This window comes from Charadrius vociferus, unplaced genomic scaffold (assembly GCF_000708025.1).
Source record: "Charadrius vociferus isolate BGI_N301 unplaced genomic scaffold, ASM70802v2 scaffold311, whole genome shotgun sequence".
NCBI classification, from domain to species: Eukaryota; Metazoa; Chordata; class Aves; order Charadriiformes; family Charadriidae; genus Charadrius; species Charadrius vociferus.
Window position 1 is genome coordinate 346,186 of NW_009646965.1, and position 20,842 is coordinate 367,027.

At 40.3% G+C, this 20,842-nt stretch overlaps 2 protein-coding genes across 3 annotated transcripts in view; one reads left to right on the top strand and one right to left on the bottom strand.

Moving 5' to 3' along the window:
- Positions 1–6,526, top strand: part of EIF4A2 (eukaryotic translation initiation factor 4A2) — a 7,415-nt gene extending 889 nt beyond the window's left edge. The window contains exons 2-11 of one of the 2 annotated variants that reach the window (XM_009895293.1): positions 344–389; positions 478–610; positions 875–1,014; positions 2,229–2,397; positions 2,586–2,695; positions 2,824–2,967; positions 3,363–3,500; positions 3,776–3,865; positions 4,105–4,184; positions 5,714–6,526. In XM_009895293.1, coding sequence (XP_009893595.1) covers positions 344–389; positions 478–610; positions 875–1,014; positions 2,229–2,397; positions 2,586–2,695; positions 2,824–2,967; positions 3,363–3,500; positions 3,776–3,865; positions 4,105–4,184; positions 5,714–5,858 — 1,195 coding nt within the window. In that variant the 3' untranslated portion in view covers positions 5,859–6,526. The remainder of the gene's footprint in view (positions 1–343; positions 390–477; positions 611–874; positions 1,015–2,228; positions 2,398–2,585; positions 2,696–2,823; positions 2,968–3,362; positions 3,501–3,775; positions 3,866–4,104; positions 4,185–5,713) is intronic. The other variant, XM_009895292.1, reaches the window with a different exon arrangement.
- A 995-nt stretch (positions 6,527–7,521) lies between these two features.
- Positions 7,522–20,813, bottom strand: RFC4 (replication factor C (activator 1) 4, 37kDa). The gene is made up of 11 exons (XM_009895324.1): positions 20,604–20,813; positions 19,916–19,994; positions 15,258–15,337; positions 13,955–14,074; positions 12,933–13,076; positions 12,520–12,640; positions 11,913–12,064; positions 10,904–11,096; positions 10,217–10,258; positions 8,367–8,483; positions 7,522–7,617 (listed from the first exon to the last, which is right to left on the bottom strand). The coding sequence occupies exons 1-11, from the start codon at positions 20,726–20,728 to the stop codon at positions 7,522–7,524; spliced, it is 1,269 nt and encodes a 422-aa protein (XP_009893626.1). The 5' UTR covers positions 20,729–20,813.
- Positions 20,814–20,842: the final 29 nt, after the last annotated feature.

Sequence of the window (20,842 nt, forward strand, 5' to 3'; positions counted from 1 at the left end):
AGGCTGGGACATGGCGGGGCTCGCCTTGCCGCCTGGCTTTTTTTTATTATTATTTTTTTTGTTTTCTGTTTACCCGGGAATGAGCCATATTTTTTTTCTGGTGGGTTTTTCTTCACGGCGGCTTGAAGGCTTGGAATGGTCTTGTCTTACATTGAGACTTGGGTTAGCGGCACCCAAAGCGGTGGAGGAAAGGGGAAGGAGTTTCCTCTATTGGCAAAATATCAAAGCACCTGCTAGAAGGATCTGTCACGGGTTCCAGATGGGGGTTTTGGCAGCCGAGGTGTCAGCTCGGTTCTGCACGTTAGCTGCTACTGTGTTAACAGCGTGTTCTGTTTGCTGGCAGAGACCATGGCGGCCCAGAGGGAATGGACCCCGATGGTGTCATTGAGGTGAGCATGCGTGAACTAACATGAGAATTTAATCACTGGTGGAGATAAGTGTTGAATTTAATATTTTCTTTTTTTTTCTTCATTACAGAGCAATTGGAATGAGATTGTTGACAATTTTGATGATATGAATTTAAAAGAATCCCTTCTGAGGGGCATTTATGCTTATGGTTTTGAGAAGCCTTCAGCTATTCAGCAGAGAGCTATTATTCCATGCATCAAAGGTATGCAGGTGATTCATTTGTTTATAGCAACATCGGATAATTAGGAAAGTGTTGTAAAATGCATATACTGTTTTATTAGTGTGTGATGATACCTATTATTTAATCCGCATTGAACAAGTGATATGATGGTACACCATCTTTCGGGACTGACCTGAAATGGAGAGAACTCTTAATACTGATCACTTCTTTCAAAGGGAATAAAATAAAACTAAAAACATGAATGACCTGTGTGGGAGCAGTAAATGTGTATCCTACTTTTTTTAGGGTATGATGTGATTGCTCAAGCTCAGTCAGGTACTGGCAAGACAGCCACATTTGCTATTTCCATCCTGCAGCAGTTGGAGATTGATCTCAAGGAGACTCAAGCACTAGTATTGGCCCCTACCAGAGAACTGGCTCAACAGGTATTGATAGTGTAGTTAAAAAAAAAAAAAAGCTGCTTGTGTGTTGCATAGGTTTCAGGTTTCACAACTGTGAGACAATAAACAGACTTCTTAAGGGGCTGTAACTAATATCCATTCAGAACCCTTTTTGTTTAGAGTAATGGGGGATATAAACTGGCTTCTGTCCCACAAGTTCTCTGCCTGCTTGAAAAGTTGAGTTCGATGCATGTGGAGGGTGTGCTGGGGCAGGGTTGCAGGAGCCACCTGCTATGCCGTGTATAGTTCTGAGGGAGCATCTTCAGCAGAAAAATTTCAAGATATGTTACTAAAGCACAGTGTTCTGAGTGGAAACAAAATGTATTTTTTGGAAGCTATTAGAACTTGCATGCAGTTGTGCAACATGAAAACTGCAGTGCGCATGTGGTGACTTCATTGTTTTTGTATTTTCGTGATGTTTTCCTGACTGAATGTTACTGCATGTCTACTTCACCTTCAAAGCTTGGTATTCTGTTTCTCTAAGTGGTAGTGTATAAGAAACTTAGGAGTTGCTTAATTTTTAGCATTAATGTGTATCAGTAATGCAGGGTCTCAAGATGAAAACATTAAACAATTCAAAATATAGTAGAAGATCATGTACGATTTTCGTTTTCAGTTAGAATATACTGAGATGCCGGTGCTATAGTGAAGATTATTCTCGAAGGTAAAGCTAAACATAGCAAATCAGACAGGAAAGAACTGGGGGAAAAAAAAAAAGGCAGATCAGTGGAACAAGAATTTTTGAGGGGAGAGTGTTTTGCCTTTGTTCTGATTTAATGTCTAATGAAGACATTGGTGAGGTGAGACTTGTTTCGAAGCCTGGCATACAGCATTGCACTTGCATACTCTATTATGAACTTTCTTCAAGTGCTGATGCAGGCCTTAACAGTTCAAAACTTGAGTTCACCTCTGGAGACCCTGCTTTTTAACTTAATAGCAGGTGCATGGCAGTCATTTTAGCTATTTCAACTACTGAGAACAAAAATTTAACTTTAGTGCCCCTCTGACTTAAACTTTCTAGTGAATAACTTCATTAACAAGCAGTTGGGCAAAATCATTAGCAACTGTCTTTTCTAACCATTAGAGCTGCATAATCCTTGTTTGCTGTGTTAGCTTCCAAAGTCCATAACCACCAGTGGTAACGGGGCTTAATCTTTAATGTACCAGGAACTACTGCTAATGGAAGGGTTTTATTTTAGATTCAGAAGGTAATTCTGGCCCTTGGAGACTACATGGGAGCAACATGCCATGCTTGTATTGGTGGTACAAATGTTCGCAATGAAATGCAAAAACTTCAGGCTGAGGCTCCGCACATTGTGGTCGGAACTCCAGGGCGTGTGTTCGATATGTTGAACAGACGCTACCTTTGTAAGTATGAATTTAATTTTACTCTTGATAATAAATTTCCACTATGAATTTCACGCCCAGTGAAGTGCACTTTACAGTCATTGTAACAATGAGTTGTACTGGAAAGCTTAGTCCTACAGGAGAGTGATGTTAACAAAAGTATTTGATGCATTTCTGAAACTTCATGAGAATTATTTTTTTTTTAATAGCACCTAAATGGATCAAAATGTTTGTTCTGGATGAAGCTGATGAAATGTTGAGCCGTGGATTTAAGGATCAGATTTATGAGATCTTTCAAAAATTAAGCACAAACATTCAGGTAAAACACTTGTTCCGTGGATAAATTGGTGGATGCAGGTTTGGTTACAGTGTAATGGAGAACTGCTGAATTGCCTAAATCAAAGCTGGTGTCCTAAGCCTGTGCTAACACCCAGTAATGCATTTTAGGTTGTGTTGCTGTCAGCTACAATGCCAATGGATGTGCTGGAAGTGACCAAAAAGTTCATGAGAGATCCCATACGTATTTTGGTGAAGAAGGAAGAGCTGACTCTGGAGGGTATCAAGCAATTCTACATTAATGTTGAAAGAGAGGTTAGTATCAGTTGTACTTGCTCTGGCAGGATGAGTTAAACTTAAGTCTCTCACCTTCTTGTTAAAGCACTGTGCTAAAATTACAGAAACTGAGGCTGAGCTTTGGTTTCTGTGATAATGCTAGTAGAGTACACGCAAGAAGAAGAAAAACTATGCACTGGATCAAAAATGACTAGGGTGGACCTCTTTCTTAATGTCCAGTGTCCTGTGTCTTAAGATTTGGTGCAACAGTTGATGCAGAAACTGTGCTTGCCGGCTTGTTCCAACTTCTCAGGTCACACCGAGTATGCACACTGGAGCGTGCTTAATTGGCTGTTGTTTTAGAGTTTTATTCTTTGTTTGGGACTCTGGTTCTGTAGCATGATGCATTTTCTGATCGCCTTTGTTCCCTTCAGGAGTGGAAGCTGGATACTCTCTGTGATCTGTATGAGACACTGACCATTACGCAGGCTGTTATTTTCCTGAATACAAGAAGAAAAGTAGACTGGCTTACAGAGAAAATGCATGCCAGAGACTTCACAGTCTCAGCTCTGGTAAGAACTGATACTTCCACATGACTTCTGAAATGCCGTGTGCACACTGAAAAACAAGTGGTAAGGAGTGGAAAGCAGGAAAGTTATAATATAGCTGTGCAGTGCTGTATTATCGTTCCCCCTGCTTAAAGAAAACTGCTTCCTTCTATCCCTACCTGCTTTGCTCCCACAGCAGGTAGGGACGCTGGGTTTCATACATCACTTTGTTTTTTAGAGGATATTCCTATCTTGGTGTATTGGAACTGTAGTAATTATAACTTTTTAACTCTATACAGCATGGTGACATGGACCAGAAGGAGCGGGATGTTATCATGAGGGAGTTTAGGTCAGGATCAAGCCGGGTCCTGATCACCACTGACTTGCTGGTGAGTATTATCTTACACTGAGCACATTTCTGGTCAAACCTGGTGCCAAAAGCTTCGTAATTCAGTGAAGGTTCTTGTAGCCTGAACTGTTTGGAGCTTCTTGGAAGAGTAAAGACTACGCTCCACTATGGACTACACAGTTGTAGTTCATCACTAACCTTGTGGTCGACAAAAGTGTGGGATAACTAATTTAACCTAAAGCCTGTGACTTGTATTAAAGAGACTGTATTGCTTTTCAGGCTCGTGGTATTGATGTGCAGCAAGTGTCACTGGTTATAAATTATGACCTGCCGACCAATCGTGAAAACTACATTCACAGGTTAGTTGGCTCTACCCTGTAGTTGGTGTGCTACACGGAGTGTTACGTCCTCTCCAGAACCCAGCACAGAACCTCACCTGTTTCTCCCTTTAGTCCGTACCAGTAACAGGAGGTGTTACGCATCCATTCATGCCGTAGCTGCTAGAAAGCTAGCAGGAAATCAGCTACTTCTGGTTTGGCTTTAAAAACACCCTGACTTGCACAGCTATAGTTCTGAGATGAGGGAGGAGCAGAACTTTTGGACAACAAAGCAGTGGGAAAACTTAGATGTGTGATGAGTTCAGTGACGGCTAATTAAATCACTCATTACTGAGATGTGGGGAAATTGCCAGCTACTGAACTGCCATTTTGTGATGGCATGCAGGTTGTGGACTATGATTACAAAAGCCATTTTACTGGCCCAGTGTCTCGACAGCAGTGTTAGCTCAATCTGTAGGTCCTACCTAATTTGCAGTTGCTGCTGCTCAGTGACCAGACCTTAATATTTTTGGCAGACCAGTTGCATAGGACTGCCTTCGCTCCTGGAGGTGCAGCTGTGTTCATGTTTGTGTGCCTTCTCTGCTCTTGGTGGCTCCTTACAGTGGGATTCTTTTCTCTGTGGTGTGTGTCTTCTGGTAGCAATTTGAGTTTTGTTTCCCTAGGTTTAGTTAACTGCTTCTAGTGACTGTCCCTAAATTAAGTAAACTGTGCTTTGTTACTTGATGTAAAAAAATACAGGAGTCGATAGCAGCAGTTGATGACACAAGATGGTGCTCAGAAACGGCGTTGACGTAATTTAGGACGTGGATTCGTAAGCGGCACAGTTTGAATAAAGAGCGAGTCGGTATTTATATATTTCTTTTGTCATGATTATTCACTTAAGTTTTGTGAGCCATTTTTGTGTGTTTAGCTCTTGCTGCCCAGGTGCTTTACGGTGCGGTCCACAGGGAGGTGGAACTGATGGTGGGTGTAACTGGACTGTGTGTTAGTGACTGAGTTGGGCTTACGCAAAAATGTTAAGCTTGGATTTTTGTTTTAAAAAAAACAAACCAACCCTAAGTTTTCCCACTGGAAACAGTTACATTGAATTAAACTCCTTGAGTTGAGTGTGCTGTTCTGTGTTACTGGATATAATTGATTAATTTAGGAACAGTCCGATTTCTGAACAGCCGTTTACCTTTCCTACGCCCCGAGCTTGGGACCGGATGCATGTGCTGTGGGTGTCTTAGCTGAATGGAGGGGAGGGCGGCCGAGCTAGGGCTCCATACCACAGTACCAACCATTAAATAAAGCTCTTATTTTGCAGCCAAAAAAGTAACCTTTTCTGCTCTGCTACTCTCCATAGGATGGACACTTCTTCTGTACTGTTGGCACTAACTGCTAGTTTTTCCTGATCAGATGTGACTTTGGTAGCAGCTGGTTCTGTAAATGCAGCCTAAACTGGCCAGTGGCAGATAAAAGAGCAGCAGTTAATGAATGGATCTTGCAGAGGTTTGAAGCGGATTAGAGTATAGTTAACTTGTGTGTAAATGTGTTCTCTTTTTGTGCAGAATTGGCCGGGGTGGTCGCTTTGGCAGAAAAGGTGTGGCTATAAATTTTGTCACTGAAGAGGACAAGAGGATCCTGCGAGACATTGAGACTTTCTACAATACTACAGTGGAGGAGATGCCGATGAATGTGGCTGATCTCATTTAATCCCTGGGATGAGGTGGTTGTGAATGCAGTGCTCGCTGTTGCTGAATAGGCGATTCACAACGCGCATTGTGCTTCTTTCTTTGGGGATATATTGAATCTTGTCTCAATGCTCATAACGGATCAGAAAAACAGAATTTTGATAAGCGAAGCGACTTTCTGTCGTGAGCTCTTGTGGGGAAAGCCACTGGCTTTATCCACTTTAGGGTTAGACTGTTGGGGTTGGGTGGAAAGTCATGGGGTCTGTAAATTTTTTCTTTATTAGAAATTTATTTCCTAGTTCCATAGAAGTGGTTGTATTAGATGTTCTTTATCATTTAATAATTTACTTATGGACTAAAAGATATAAGTGCTGTATAAAGTCAGCCAATTATGTTAAACTAGCCTACCTTCCTTTATTGTATGTACTTACACTTCAGATTGAATTGGAAAGGCCTTTCAAAATCTCTAAACTTTTATAAGAGCATTAAAATGCATTTTTGTTTCATATGTATTTATTCAATAAAGTATTTAATTAGTGGTAAGTGTGATCTGGACCCTGTTGCTAAGCCCCAGCAAGCAAGCAATCATACTATTGTCTTAGTTAGGGTTAAACCCAGTAAAATTTGCCATATTGCACATGTCTTAATGAAGTTTGAATGTTCAATAAAATACTTCTATATTCACTTAAATTGTAACTAGTTACTTCTTGGTTAGAGGTGTGTCCTCCTTCATCAGTCCTTGGGCTGCCAGGGCTGTCTTGGCTTTTGGCAGTAAGGGCAGGGGCTGGTTTTCAGTGGTACCTTGGGCTAGTAAATGGTGAGCCTGATGTGCCAGGGGCTGTCCCTGTGAGACACAGCTCGTATGTCTGTAACACTGAACTACCCCCTGCATCGGAGTAGAAAATGGTGTGCTTTATTATAAGCACCAGCTTGATTAAAACAACCCCTGCCTGTGTTAATTACAGTTACTAGCAGCCCAAGGCCTTATTTGACTGCATTTGGGGAAGAATTTAACTTCCAAGTAAACAGAATCCAAGAAGTGTTCAGAGTAGCATCTACAAAAGGAACAGAGCCAGGGGTCCAAGCCTACCCTAAAGATGCTCAGTCACCACTGGGAACTGCATTCTTTATACTGGTAACAGCTTTAAAAATGGTTTTGTGAGACACATTCTCCAGAATGTGCTGGCTTTTAAAGTGTTGCAGTGCACTTACTAGAAAGTGATTTTTTTTTTTTTTTTATTGTTTAATGCTGAAGGGTCCAATAAAAAGATGGAGGTGGCATGAGCCATGCTCCCTCAGCAGCGGGGTTCAGCCTGAAGCCTTGTGTTTGGTAAAGATGGGGCCTTTTTGCCAAGCTGTATTTTAAAACCCAAACAATGTGGGCTGAAAAGCATCTCCATTCTTTCTCTGCTTTCACCTGATGGTGACCGAGTATACTATGTGTATGCTCATTTTTGATGCATGTACCTGTCCATGTGTGAGTCTACCACAAAGAACTGCACAGTGGGAGCATTACTGCCCCCTCAGCGGTCAAAGAGCTCTTTACCCTAGCGTGAAAAAAACTCAAATATTCCAGCATGAGCTTTTCCAACTGCTGAGCAGTTCTTTTATTGCAAAAAGCAGTACAGAAATACACAGGTCCCTGCCCTCAGACCTCAGCTGCCACAAAATGGAAAGCTGCTCTGTTAGACGTTCTGCGTTAGCTGCTGCATCACAAGGGCACAGAGACTCACCAGCTGCAGGTATTCGTCAGCACCATCAGCCAAGCATTTGTCTACTTCCTGCCAACAGAAAAGAGAAGGTAAAACTCTTAAAATGGTGGTGCTCAGGAGAGCTCTCTCTTCCCTTACGATGGAGAACACCAAGATGAAGTTTGCCTGCTGTTCACTTAATTGGCAATGACTTCAGCAGTCATGCATGATGTACCCATTATACCAAACTGGGAAAAATTACCTCTCTGGCCTCCCATCATCCTGAGGAGGCCAAGATGTGGCAGTTTCTATACCTGAGGGATGCACCATTTCCTCTCCAACTGCCTGCCAGGAGCACCGCTCTACAGGTCACCACCACTGTCTGCCTTTCTTCAGGCAATTTAGCAAAACCTCCACCACAGATGTCTTTTCTTTAGCAAGTTAATTAACTGTTTTTACACTCCACTCTGCACTTGCATATTTTACACTCCACTCTGGAACAAAAACTTGTGTTTTGCAGCTCCTGATTCGTTTAAGTGCTGACTTAAAAATCTTGCCTTAATTTTCCCTTCTACATTTATATTAAAAAATCAACCCAACCCACAAAGCTCTTGCTCAAGGATCCATTAGAACAATATAATATGGCCAATAATTCACTTAACTGGATTTCAATTCCTTCTCATGAAATTCCTCAGAACAGAGATTTAGATTCTACCAAGAAACATTCAGAACTAAAAATCGAAAGAAATCATTATGTGCACTTGTGAGAGAGAGCAAGTAAACAAAAATTAATCAGTGGAGATCGATGTGGGGGTTTTTAACTCCAGCTACAGACTTACCGCAAGTTTTTCAACTATGGCAGATTTCTGCTTGTCACTGTAATCTTCGCTCTCAACAACAGCATCATGCAGCTGGTTTACAAGCTGAGCGACAGCATAGCCTTCGTTTATGAGATTCTGCGTCAGGGACAGAAGAAAATGGAAATAATTCAGCAGCAGGAACACCACAGACTGGAAAACCAATGCGAAAAATTCTGTCTGAACTGAGAAAGACTGTACTGAAATTTATTATGGAATGTTTACATCTTAACAGATGAGTCGGTAACCCATATGCAGTCCAGCACCCTGCCTGATGGTGACCTGAAGCGAGCACCTAGGAGAGACTACAGGCATAGAGCGATGAGTTTGTCCAAGTATTCTTCAGCTTCTGACAATTTGAATCTTGGGAATTCTGTGAGCTACAGACATTTTAAGCATTCAACAACCTCCGCTGAACCTGTCCAATCTTATTCTAAAATTAGGAAAGCTTAGCATCCACAGCATCATGTGGCAGTTTTACAGCCTTCACATTTTAAAGTGCCACCTACTTTGATTTATTTTCTTCACCTGGCAGTTGCTAGCCTCAGACATACAGAGATCTGTAAGGCCAAGATATTTTTAATAAAATAAAAACCATGGCAACTAAAGATAGCTCTTTTTTAAGCTAGTAGTGTCCAGTTACAAAACTGGCAAATATTGGGAACAGTAGTCCACGAGGCCATTCAGGCACAGAGAAGTTTATGAAAACAGGAAAAAAGTTGGTGCAACCTTATTTTTCTGTACAGCAAAATACACCCCCATGCTTTACAGAAGTACACGTCCAAATTTTGTCAACTGCATATCAAGCACTGATATTTGAAACAAACCCCCACCTACTCTAGAAACTGGAGAACAGTTCCAAACCACTACATTAGATTAGATCATGGTCTGATGGAAGACTATACCAGCTCTAAGGATTTAGAAAATCTGTATCATCACCTCTCAAGATCAACACATCATCATAAGTAAACGTGAAAGTGTAAGGCTGTGACATCTGCACAAATCCTGGCACAGCAATTCTAAGATTTGCAGCAAGTTTACAGGAGAATAAACCCAGCCGCAAAACCAGAGGTCCTGCCAAAACTGTCCCATGAGGCTCAGCCAAGCAAAAAGCAGGAGGTTGACCAATACTGGCTTTTTTCACACAGGCATGGAACATGTCCCTGGGAGAATGGCGCTATGGCATGCTCCCCTCTGTCAGGGACAACTCCCCGATTTAAAATCCAGTTCAAGACTGTCTGAGCCTCCTTTTAACTCAGCGGATTAGGAATTTCCCATTCTTCAAAGACTCTAAGAACCTTTTCTGTGTTAAAGAAAATAAATCCACCTCTATAAACCAGTAGCTTGTGCCTTCTCCAGCAAGATCTATTTTAAGTCACTGCAGTTTGTAAGACAAACTTCCTCACTAGTGTACCGTAAGATTACTAAGAAATAGTTTAAAAGTGAAGACTTATTACAGCTTTACTCAGATCCTTCTCATCTAACACAGCTTCCGTGTAAGAAAGAAGGTGACTAGTCCAGAGACTAGTCCATTCCCCTGAAGGCGCAGTTCTACGGGCCTGAGCCAGTGTCTCACTAGGAATTCCTACTCTGCCTAATTCAGCTTAACAGCTCCACGTGTCATCAGTTTCACTCAGGAGAAAGCCAGAGTCACACTGGTAGGGAATCTTATTTGAAAGATCCCAGTACTGACTGGTAAGAGACATGCTTCCTGAAATGTGCATCCTAACCGACCTGAGGCCTAAAGTTCTTCAGCTGCCACCCAACACCAAAGGATTCACAGGGCAGTGACCTGGAAAAATATCCAGGCTAGAGCACTAAGAGGACTCTACCTTTGCCAGTGTTTCCAGTTTCTCAAAAAATTTAGGGATGACCTGTAATGAGAATTTACATGTCTTAATTTCAACTTTCTAAACTTAAAATTGAAGTTGATGCTTATAGTAACAGGTATGAACTCTTCATGCAGAAGGCTGTTTTAGCATTGCATTCTTCTAGACACCAAACCACTTTCAAGCAAGTATAGAAGATAGACTAGCTAAATTTTAAGAGTGAGAGCTAGGCGGTAATACTCATCCTATACTGGAGATTTTAAAATAAAAACGATATAGTGTCAGTGAATTGTCAAAGTCACCTTCATAAATTCAATATACCATGGCTTATTCAGGGCACTGACTCAGTGCAGGACCTACTTCAACAATTAGATCAGCCAACACTTTCTGTACCTTTCTACACTTAAGCAAAACAGCAAATCAGTAAACAGCAAATCAGTTTTCTCTCCAGTAACGCACCGGGGACATTAAAAAAAAAAAAAAAAAGCCCAATGCAACAAGGACAGACAATAAATCAGAAGAAAAAAAAAGCTGACAGATGCCATTATTTAGCTCTGAGCAGGGAAGCACTGCCCATATTCTCCTCTCTACTCATTGTCATTCCTGTCTGTTGAGTGGACAGTTGGGTTTCAAAGCTGCTCTATTAATCTTTTGTGCCGCGGTCATTCCAGGGTCACAAAAGTTATGTACGACCAAGAACTTGAAGTCTTTCTGAAGATGTAAAGTTGGGTTCCTTTGGTTTAACCAAGCATTATTCAGTAATGGAATCTCATGCTTCTCTTTCCTATCATTACAGTCAAGTTCTGCCAGGTTTCTTAGAAATTGTGATTTACGGATAACTGTAAGTGAAATGCAGCTCTTTTCCACAGCTACATACGCAAACCTGAACAACGAATTCACTGAGAAAATTGTTTAGAACTCTTCTGTAAAACACGCACAGTAGCAATTGCCTCTGGTTCCAAAAAAGCGAAAACCCCACAACCTTTACAATTAGCTATGATGGTGGCACCTTCAAGGGAAGTGTGTCCATCACCAAAGTCCATTATTTTTCAGCTCCTCAGCTCCTAATCTTACATTTCTTGCTTTAGGGGGTAAGTGTTTTGTTGCTATAGGAACACCTTCACACAAGTTTTATTAAGCGCATTTCCTCTCAGGGTTCTCCTGTCCCCGCCATTATTATCTATGTCATTCTAGAAGAAATCGCTGCTGTTTTGTTAAAAAGCAAGATCCTGCACAGATCCTTGGAGAGATGCTGTCACTGTGAACGTTAAGTTGAAAATAAGCTGCTGCTGAAAGTCACTCCCCCCTGGTGTTTCCAAACCATATTTTGCAATGATCTATACTTACATACACACTTATACATATTTACACACACACACATATAAAAATTGCCAAAAAGATGTTCTAGTCTACTGCCCCACAAAAGGCAATAAATTTTGCATTTGTGGTAGAATGTTTCAACTTCAGTTTGAATATAAGACTATTTTACAGTTTTTCTTGACTTACAGAATAAGTTGCTAGAAACTTGCTATATAGTGAGTGTACAGAACCAGGCAGTCTTTAGAATTCTGGTGGACAGTGTATCAGTACCATACTGCAATACTAATGGGTATAAAACAATCTTTTAATCAAACTTTGAGCAAAGGTAGCTACAGGTAGCAAGTACACTTACTGCACAAATGCTTTTCAGACTAATTACAGGAGAAACTGCCAAGCATAGCTTACCCCAGCAATTTCTGTGACTATCTTCTCTGTGATCTCTTTCCCGCCCGTTAGGCGAGTCGCACTTTGAAGAAAAGTAATTGCTTTTCTTAAGTCCCCTTCTGACACTTTAACAAGGTAAGATACTGCCTGAAAAATAATGTTGAAAATGCCATGTTATAAGTTCTCTGTTAATTAAAATCCATTACGCTTTCTCAGCACATTGATTTTAAAACATCAGGTAGTGCCTAAGGCAGATTGTCAGAGACAGGCACAATACACAAATTACAAAACAATCTCTCTACTAATATAAATGCGTGCTGGCAGTTTCAGAATGAAACATGGTTTAATGCAAGTATACTCAGCACAGAACAATAAGCCCTACAGTTCAGTTTTGCTTCAGTTTTCTCTGGTGGACATTTCTCTGGTTTTAGCAAGGCTCCTAAAATTCCCTCTATGGAAGGAAAATAATATTGAAATGAGTTTATATATTGTATTTAACACAATTAAGCAGTCTGGAAAGGTATGCTGACTTAGCCCCTTTCACTGTAATGCAATTATACACTGGATTAAGCAATAAAATTCCATGGCAACCATGAAGTTACCTCACTACTGATTTTCACATGTTCCTTCTCAGAAACCTCCAATAGCCTCTGCTGTTGGATTTTGTCTGACAAAGGCTTGAAGCGGAATTTGGAGCATCGAGATGTTAGAGGCTCAATTATTCTGAAAAAAAAGGAAGGTAAGTGCTCGGTAACTGAATGCGTGCATCAGGTTCATACAGACAAAGCTATCAAGGCAGAAAAGTGCAGCATAACCTTAAAAAATAACTGTAAAAAAATAGAAGTTGATACCTAAAAGTTGTCTTCAGTCTTATATTCAAATAGTCTCATCTCTATCAACTCAAAACTATGAAAACTAGATATCAACCTCTCAGTGAAGGCAAAAAAAAAAATAAAAAAAGAGTATAGAATAGGAAAAGCAACAAGTCCAAATAAGCAACGAATTCCACACGTACCTGCTGATGTAGTTACAAATAAGACAGAAACGTGTTGTTTTAGATTCTTTTTCCATTGTGCGTCTTAAGGCTGCCTGGGCTGCTGAAGTCATTGAGTCTGCTTCATCCAGGATTACAATTTTAAAAGGAGGACAAACTTTACCACTGAAAAATAAGAAATCTGTTATCCAGGAGACATGCAATGTACAGACCAAGAAAAAAAAAAAATCACTGCAAACAGCAAGTCACATTTTAGTTATTTATAGCTCATAAATAGAACATATTCAGAGGGTCAATCTTTTTTATTACTTTCAGATAAAGGACTAATACTTGTACGAAAGGGGAGGACTGAGTTCCCATAGAAAGACCAACACTTGAGTACTGCAAAACTCCTTCAAAAAAGGTACTTTTGCTTTAAGTTTTTCTTTTAACAACTAATGCAGCTCTTCTTTTTACAGGTTTCCTGATTCCCTGAACTTTAAAGAATGCTGCAACAAACTAATTTCAGTATACAAGGCTGTTTCTTGCCAGATAGTCCTGGTATGCAGTTTCTTCCAGCTACTTTCCACAATCTGTTTTTTCTACATATGTGGCTTCACCTGCACAGGGCTTCTCACCACCTAACACCACAGTTTTGTTAGCATCTTATAAACTAGCAACCATCTTGCATGAGATGCAGATTAGAAGTACCAGAGAAGTAACTTCCACTATAATTTACCCAAACAAGCTTTTCTGTGGTAGCCAGACAACAGCTGCAAAAGCAACAATGTATCACCAGATTCAGAAGGCTCCATATTTTGGGTTTTCCCTGTCTGCCTCTCTCTGTCTGTAACAGCACTAGTAGAAGTTCCTCCCAGGTATTCAAACACTCAACATGAAACTGCATGAAGTCAAAGCTTAGCCGAAGCACTGTGTTGCAAACTTCTGGGCAATGCTGACCCATCATTTATATTAGAATTATAAAGTTAACCCAAACAAAAACAACCACATGCTTTGTCCTAAGCAAGAAAGTCCATGAGAGACAGCTTTGATCGAGCACTTACTCTGAACGGCTTCCAGATGCAGTTAGCTGAGCGAAAGCCTTCACTTTTTCCCGAATCACTTGTATTCCACGCTCATCAGAAGCATTCAACTCAAGGACTCTTTGTCGGAACAATTCAGGCCTGCAAAATTTTTATTACAACATGTTAGCTGCTAACACTTGCAATGATACATTATAAAGTATATCAACAGTCCTTCTGGCCTTTTCAAATGGCAGGTATTATTTTTGCCAGCAGGATACTTTGTTAACAGACAGTTAAATAGAGATCATTAAATGTTAGGTACAAATTTCCATAACCTATTTCTACAATTGCCTCCCAGACTGCAGAAACAGCAAAGTGTAAAATTACATCAGTTATTCAGAAAAAAAAAAGAAAAAAAAAGTAGGAAGTTGGCTTTATAAGTCCACAGCACTATATTATATACCTTCTACTTATATGCTGTGAGCAATGTAGAAGAACAAGTGAAATGCCCAGACACAGTCCCTGGCAGTGCTCTGCCATTGCAATGCTACCAGAAAGAAATATTTAGAAAGTATAATATAGGCAGTATTTAGCAGCAGTACTATAAAGCAGCACCTCTGATTACAAAAAAGAAAAAATGACTATAGTGGATTTTAAGTTCTGGGAATTCACATGGACGCACAATGTGGAGTTATCTTCCTACTATTAAACTAGAAGTGGTTCTTTCCAAAAAGCATGAGCCAAAAATTAAAGACACTGACGGGGGTCAGGGGAAGGGACTAACCTCAACATTAGATTTGCTCATGACATCAAACCACCTTTGCATCAATTTTTGCTTATGGGTCGCTGAATTCACTACCCAAAACTCCCAAGAGTTACAAGTGAGGTGATGAAAGTACACACACTGGATTTTAGTCTGACTCCCAGTTTACTTCCAGGTACAATTCAATGGTGCCTAACTGAAAGATAACAATGCAGACGTTCTAGGAAGCACTTTGAGATCTCTGTGTAGCTAACAACTTACTGAATATAGCATTAAAATTGGAATTCCTTTACAAAGTTCAGTAAGGCATATGCAAGCCATTTCTTTTTATATTCTGCTGTGGGGTTACACGGCTGCTAGTCTCATGTGTTGTAGGTCCGTACTGGTAACAGAAATCAGTGGCTCGTGACAGGACAAATAAGAAAGAAATTTCACATTAGAGCTGAATTAGAATGTGAAGATATTCCTGAAAAAGACCTAGGAGCTACATAAGAACAGGCAATGACCAGAAGCAATCTGTCACATGATTAAAAGACATGTGACCATCGATTACACCAAAGCAACTTGATTCCAGCTTACCCGTAGAGTTCTCTAGCAGCTGCTAAAATAGTAGAAGTCTTTCCAGTTCCAGGTGGGCCATAGAACAACAGATTGGGAAGCTGAAAAGGCAAGGCACCTTTTTTAAAAAAAGCAAATCAACAAACCAAACCACAAACAGGAAAATCTACTGAAAATCTGAGCACCTGATGGAACAGAAACTATCTACTCCTCCTGGTAAATAATATCAAAGTCTTTCACTTCTAGGTCATTGCACATAGTGCTCTAAAAGAGGACAAACAGTTCCTCTTTATAACACAGCATGAACAAGCTGTTATTTGATGTTCACCATCACATACTTCAATTTCTATTTTATTTTGATATATTCCCTCCAGGTCATGTCTGAGATCACTAAAGCCTACAGAACTTACTGTTATGACTGCAGTGACATGCAAATTTATCCAAGGATGCCCTTCAAACAATCCGGATACTACTAGCAGTGCAGTTGTGACAAAATTTAGCACAGGTTAACTATCTTGTACTTTCTCAGCTCCCTAGACTGCCTTTTCAAGCCATGGTGAGAATTCTGTGCTGCCATTAACTCCACTGCAGTAAGTATAAGGTAGCTGGTGAATGCCTGCACTACATTGCAGTGAGTGCAATGCAGACATACCCTTACGCTAGTCACAGAGACGCTTGCAATGACTGACCATAATACATAGCGCTGGCAAATTTCTACATCCATCCAATGATTTTTCAAAGGAGGAGACCAGTGGCATTTCTTAAAGAGATTAGTTGAACTGATCTTTCAAATAATCTAATTAATAACCTCAGCATGAAAAACAGGAATGCATTAAAAAAATACGCTGACACAGGAAGATGAAAGCAGCACAGCAAAGACCGCTGTAATGATATAGGATGACGTTTAGCAGCACAAAGCATAAAATCTCACAATCTGAGACTATAACTAAATATCTGCTAGATGTCTGGAATTCATCAACTGGAATAAAATACAAGCTGACTTTGTTTTGTCTGTCAGTCAGAGGAACAGTATAAGACCGTGTAACACAGTGGTACTAGGATGTGCAGTTTCAACACATGAGGCTAATAAGACTTCATGTGGAAATCTACACACAGTTCATGTCACCCTTAGTCAAGGATCATGAATCCAAACTGGGAAAGGTGATTAAAGGAAAGAGGAGCCTATCTTATGAGAAGTGGCTTTTTTAAAGTTTGATTTAGTTAGCTCAGCAAAACAAAAGCTGAGAGGAGATATGACTGATCTCCATAAATTTATGAGAGCAACACAGGGACAAAGAGCAAAGTTGGCATAAACAAAATTTGCATAAGTTACCCATGAATAAATTTTCGCTGAAATCAAGAAGCTTTCTAATTAGCACAGGAGCAATAGCTTTCTATATTACTATTTCAAGTAATTCCTCTACAAATTATCAGGCCGACTTTAAAACTGCTGCCTTTGGCAATTGGGGATATTCCAGTTGTAAGTTCTAGGAACAAAAACTCCAAGACTCCCCTCTGATCAATAGCAAAAAGACAAACCTCTCAGTCTGACTTGATTTCTTGCTCTTAATAAAAATTCTATTTTTAAAGAGTCAACTAAAATTAGGTTAGAGAATTTCATGCTGAATATAGCAAGTAATGCAGACAGAATGGGAACAGCAAAACCAAAGACATCCAAAGAGCACAGAAAAATGCAGGAGTACACAATCCCTAATCAGAAAATGAAATACAGACAGACCAGTTTGGTAAATAGCGTCCCATTTTAACAGCTACAATAATACACAGAGAAAAGATTCAATTGTGTGTGTACTGGAAAAATACAGCTAGAAGAATTTCAGTCTTCAATCAATTTCGAGTATATAAATCCATTTCAAGTTTTGCCTGCTCTTTCTGCCAATCATTCATTGCTTGTTTCTCTAGTTACTAAAACGTAAGCAGCGTTCAGTACTAACAAATGTTTTTTCAAGTTCAACTAGATAACACAACATTATTATCCCCCTGTATCTTTTAGGAAAGCTCCAGGGAGAGGAAATGTTTACTGAATGATAGCTGAATATTCACCAACAAGCATGCCAGGTTAGCACACTGCAAGGGTAGACATTTTCATGGAGATTCATAATTTCATGCCTGTGTGCTAATTTGCATTCTACTAGTTCTCAAAACAAGCATTAGCAGGTAAGAAGTTTTAATAAGAATCAATTTCCTAATTCCATTAAACCCATACTCTACTACAGTTTCTGTTTCAACCTCGTTTAGGCTTGTTTCTCACTGAAGTTATCAGCAGTATTTACACTACCTTTTCACCAAGCACAGCCTAATCCTTTATGTAACTGCGGCAGTATTTTTAAACAGACTGCAACCTGATCTGGTTATCCATTTTTCCATGCTTGCCAGGGGTAAGCAGAACACCTGCAGGCATCATCCTGCTTATGGGAAAGTTACCACATATAGTGCAAACACCAAGTCCTTTTCTAGAAGTTTCAGGACGTAAATTGCAAAGCTAATCCTACACCTCATGCTCTTTTCAGTTATTATGATGTCATCAAGTAAATGAAAATTAAAGAATACTATGACACTTGTCAGTTTCTTTGCAAAAAAGCAACAACAAATCAACAGTCTTGGCAGACAGAAATCAATTTCTCCAGCTCAAAATCACTTGGACTCTGGTCTCCCCAGTTTATAACAGAACAGATGCTTGCTATTACAGATGGAAACATATCAGGGACTTAAAAGGCCTGCTCTATTTAGCAGCTCCCAAAGCAAGGCCCACAAATACAGGCCAACCAACAAAGGACTGGCTCTCCATTTTCAACACTAGGGTTTAAATAAAGAACATTACACAAACCTACAGTGCTGTTACAGCTGTTTCTCTGATCTCCTCAGATCTCTAAATTCAATAAGAACTTCTGAAATAAGTACCAGCCACCTCAGAGTTTAAATTACACTTTTGCCTTTTTGATGGAATGAGTCCTTTCAAGAACTAACAAAAAGTCTAAATTTTAAAAGCACCAAATATTTCAGAGTACGTGCATGATTTTGCTCTCAAATGCCTTGCTGAGTTTGGGTACCTATGGCAAAATACAAAGCCTGTAACCATAAGCAGAAGTTACAATTTGTCTTCAACTCAGGAGGCAAAAAGTCAACACAAGTGTACAGGCTCATAATCCGAGAAACATTGCTGATCTAGAAGCTCTAAGGTTTTAAATAGCTGTTGCTCAAAATAGAACTTCACAACCCATCACCTAAGCGATGTTACATGACTGATACGTCCAGACAGAATAGGTGGCAGCACCTCATTTCTCTTTAGCTGTTAATAGTTTCTTGCTAATTATCTCAACTGTACAAATATTATAATATAGCAGAATTGCTGTTGAAACCCAGATTTCTATGGGTACATTACGTGGCACGGTCACATTACAACAGCATTCTCAAAGTAAAATGAATCTGGAGACATGAATTAAAGAAACTAATTATACAAGTCTCCCAGTTCTGTCATAACAGCTTCATTTTGGCTCCCTATACTCAAACAAATAAAGTACTTCTGCTTTTGCAAGTTCTGAGAAACAGACTTATAGTAGTCAAAACCAGAACTGCAAAGTCCATTGTCATAAGATAAAATTTTCAAATACCAAAGACTACCTGTGCATACTGCACATCAGAGCACGCTACAAATGAAAGGCTTCTAGCATAAAACTCTGAAAATTGTCCAGATTGTTCCTTTGAGCTCTTGGTGAGCAGCCAGCCATATCAGAAATGTCATTTTCAGAACATCCACCAAGTACTTCAGCTGGCATTAGCAGTCCATGAAAAGAGAAACAGCTTTTGGAGCACAAGAATGACCCTTCTAGGTGCAATGTGGAGCAAAAAAAAAAAAAAAAAAGTCTCAGCATGTACAAAGGAAGGAATTATCCAGGTTTGCAAGAAAGTACAGCCATCTCTTGGCTACCTACTTTATTTCCCCTTCAGTCCTTCCACTTCCCCATCATCTGGTTTGGAGGAAATAACTTTGAATATTTTCTGAATTTTTTATCCAAAAGCAAATGCAAGTGTAAACAAAAGCAACTGAAAATGCTCTGCTCATCCTCTTTATATTCTTAGGTCCCAGGTGCCAACACTGCAGTGAAGTTAGTGAAATTGTCATACTTAGCCTTTTAAAGCCAAAAAGACTTAACTTGGAAACTCTAAACCAAGAAGTTTGGGGATCACTATATAAGTAGTAGACCTGGCACTTCTAACTTCAGCTTCCCTCATTAGCAAAGCACTGACAGATCACTAGAACTATTTAGGAATGACTGGCAATCTGGCCTTTTCTATGAAAGAAAAATTTCCCCTCTCCTCTCAAACACAAATGTCAAAAGTACTAACTGAACAGTAGTGTAGACACAACAAAAGCCTTTCCAGATTTGAAACTATTAACAGGAAGTTTACCAATTAAGCTTTTCCAGAAAAATTCCAAACTGCATCACAGAGCCAACAATTTTACAATGTTTAAAGGGCTGGAAACGTCACAAATTTTACACATATATCACAACATACTACAAGGAAGCCACTTAAGTTGTTTCTAAAGCACCACTGTAAAAATAATCATTGCTGAGTTAGAAAAAAAGAAGTTTTTGTTACTCCTGGATAAAGTTTCTGCCTAAACATACTGATGGGGTAGATGTTATCATTACACTCACATCAGCACCTTCCAAGGACTTTTTCAGCACAGCAACAACTTCATCCTGGAAGGCAACTTCATCCACATTTTTGGGGCGACTAAATACAAAGACAGTAAAAGCAATTTATTAGCTAACAAAGTTTCAGAAGAAAATTGAAATTGAGAAAAGCATTTCCCCTCCAGATTACATCAGGTACTGAAGAACTACAGCAAATTGTGCAGTTGAGGTCAAAATCATAACAGGAAACCCGTCTAATGCCTCTGGTCTGTATAACTGAAGTGATCTAATTTCTCAGGAAGCTGTTCGTCTACTTCTATTGTAAACATCAGCCTGATATGTTTTTAGAAGCAGAACTGTATCACAGACTGCAATATTTTACCACTTCATGAGCTGATACATGCTTTTCAAAACTGAAGCATGTAACACACTTCTGCACCAAGCCACAGCGATGAAACCACACTGCTTGACACAAGCAACGGAGGCATTTTCTGCTCAGTAGCACCAACAGAGGGCTCTTACAGTAGTTCACAGTGCTGGTTTTCCCCAACAACTGCAAAAGTTAAAGCTGTTGTCGCAGGTGGAGACACCTACAGCTGCAGCCCCCTTTGCTCTCTCTTCCACAAACCCCCTCCAGAGCCAAACCCCCCCTCACGACCAGCCACTGCCACCCCGGCCAGCGACCCCGCTGCCCCAGAAGAACCCTTACTATTTCTCCACCCAGGGGATAGGCTTGAGCCTCTTGCACTCCCCGCTGCTCCCCGCTGCGGCCTTCTCCTTGGCAGCGGGGGGCTTGGTGCTGATGGAAGACGGGCCTTTGAGGAAGGCCTGCATGGCTCCGACTGGGCCGGGCCGGGCCCTTCACCTCACAGCCTTCCCCCCCTCAGCCAGACCGTTAGGCCGAGCGGCGCACGAGCCCACAGCACCACAGGCCCCGCCAGCCCTTCC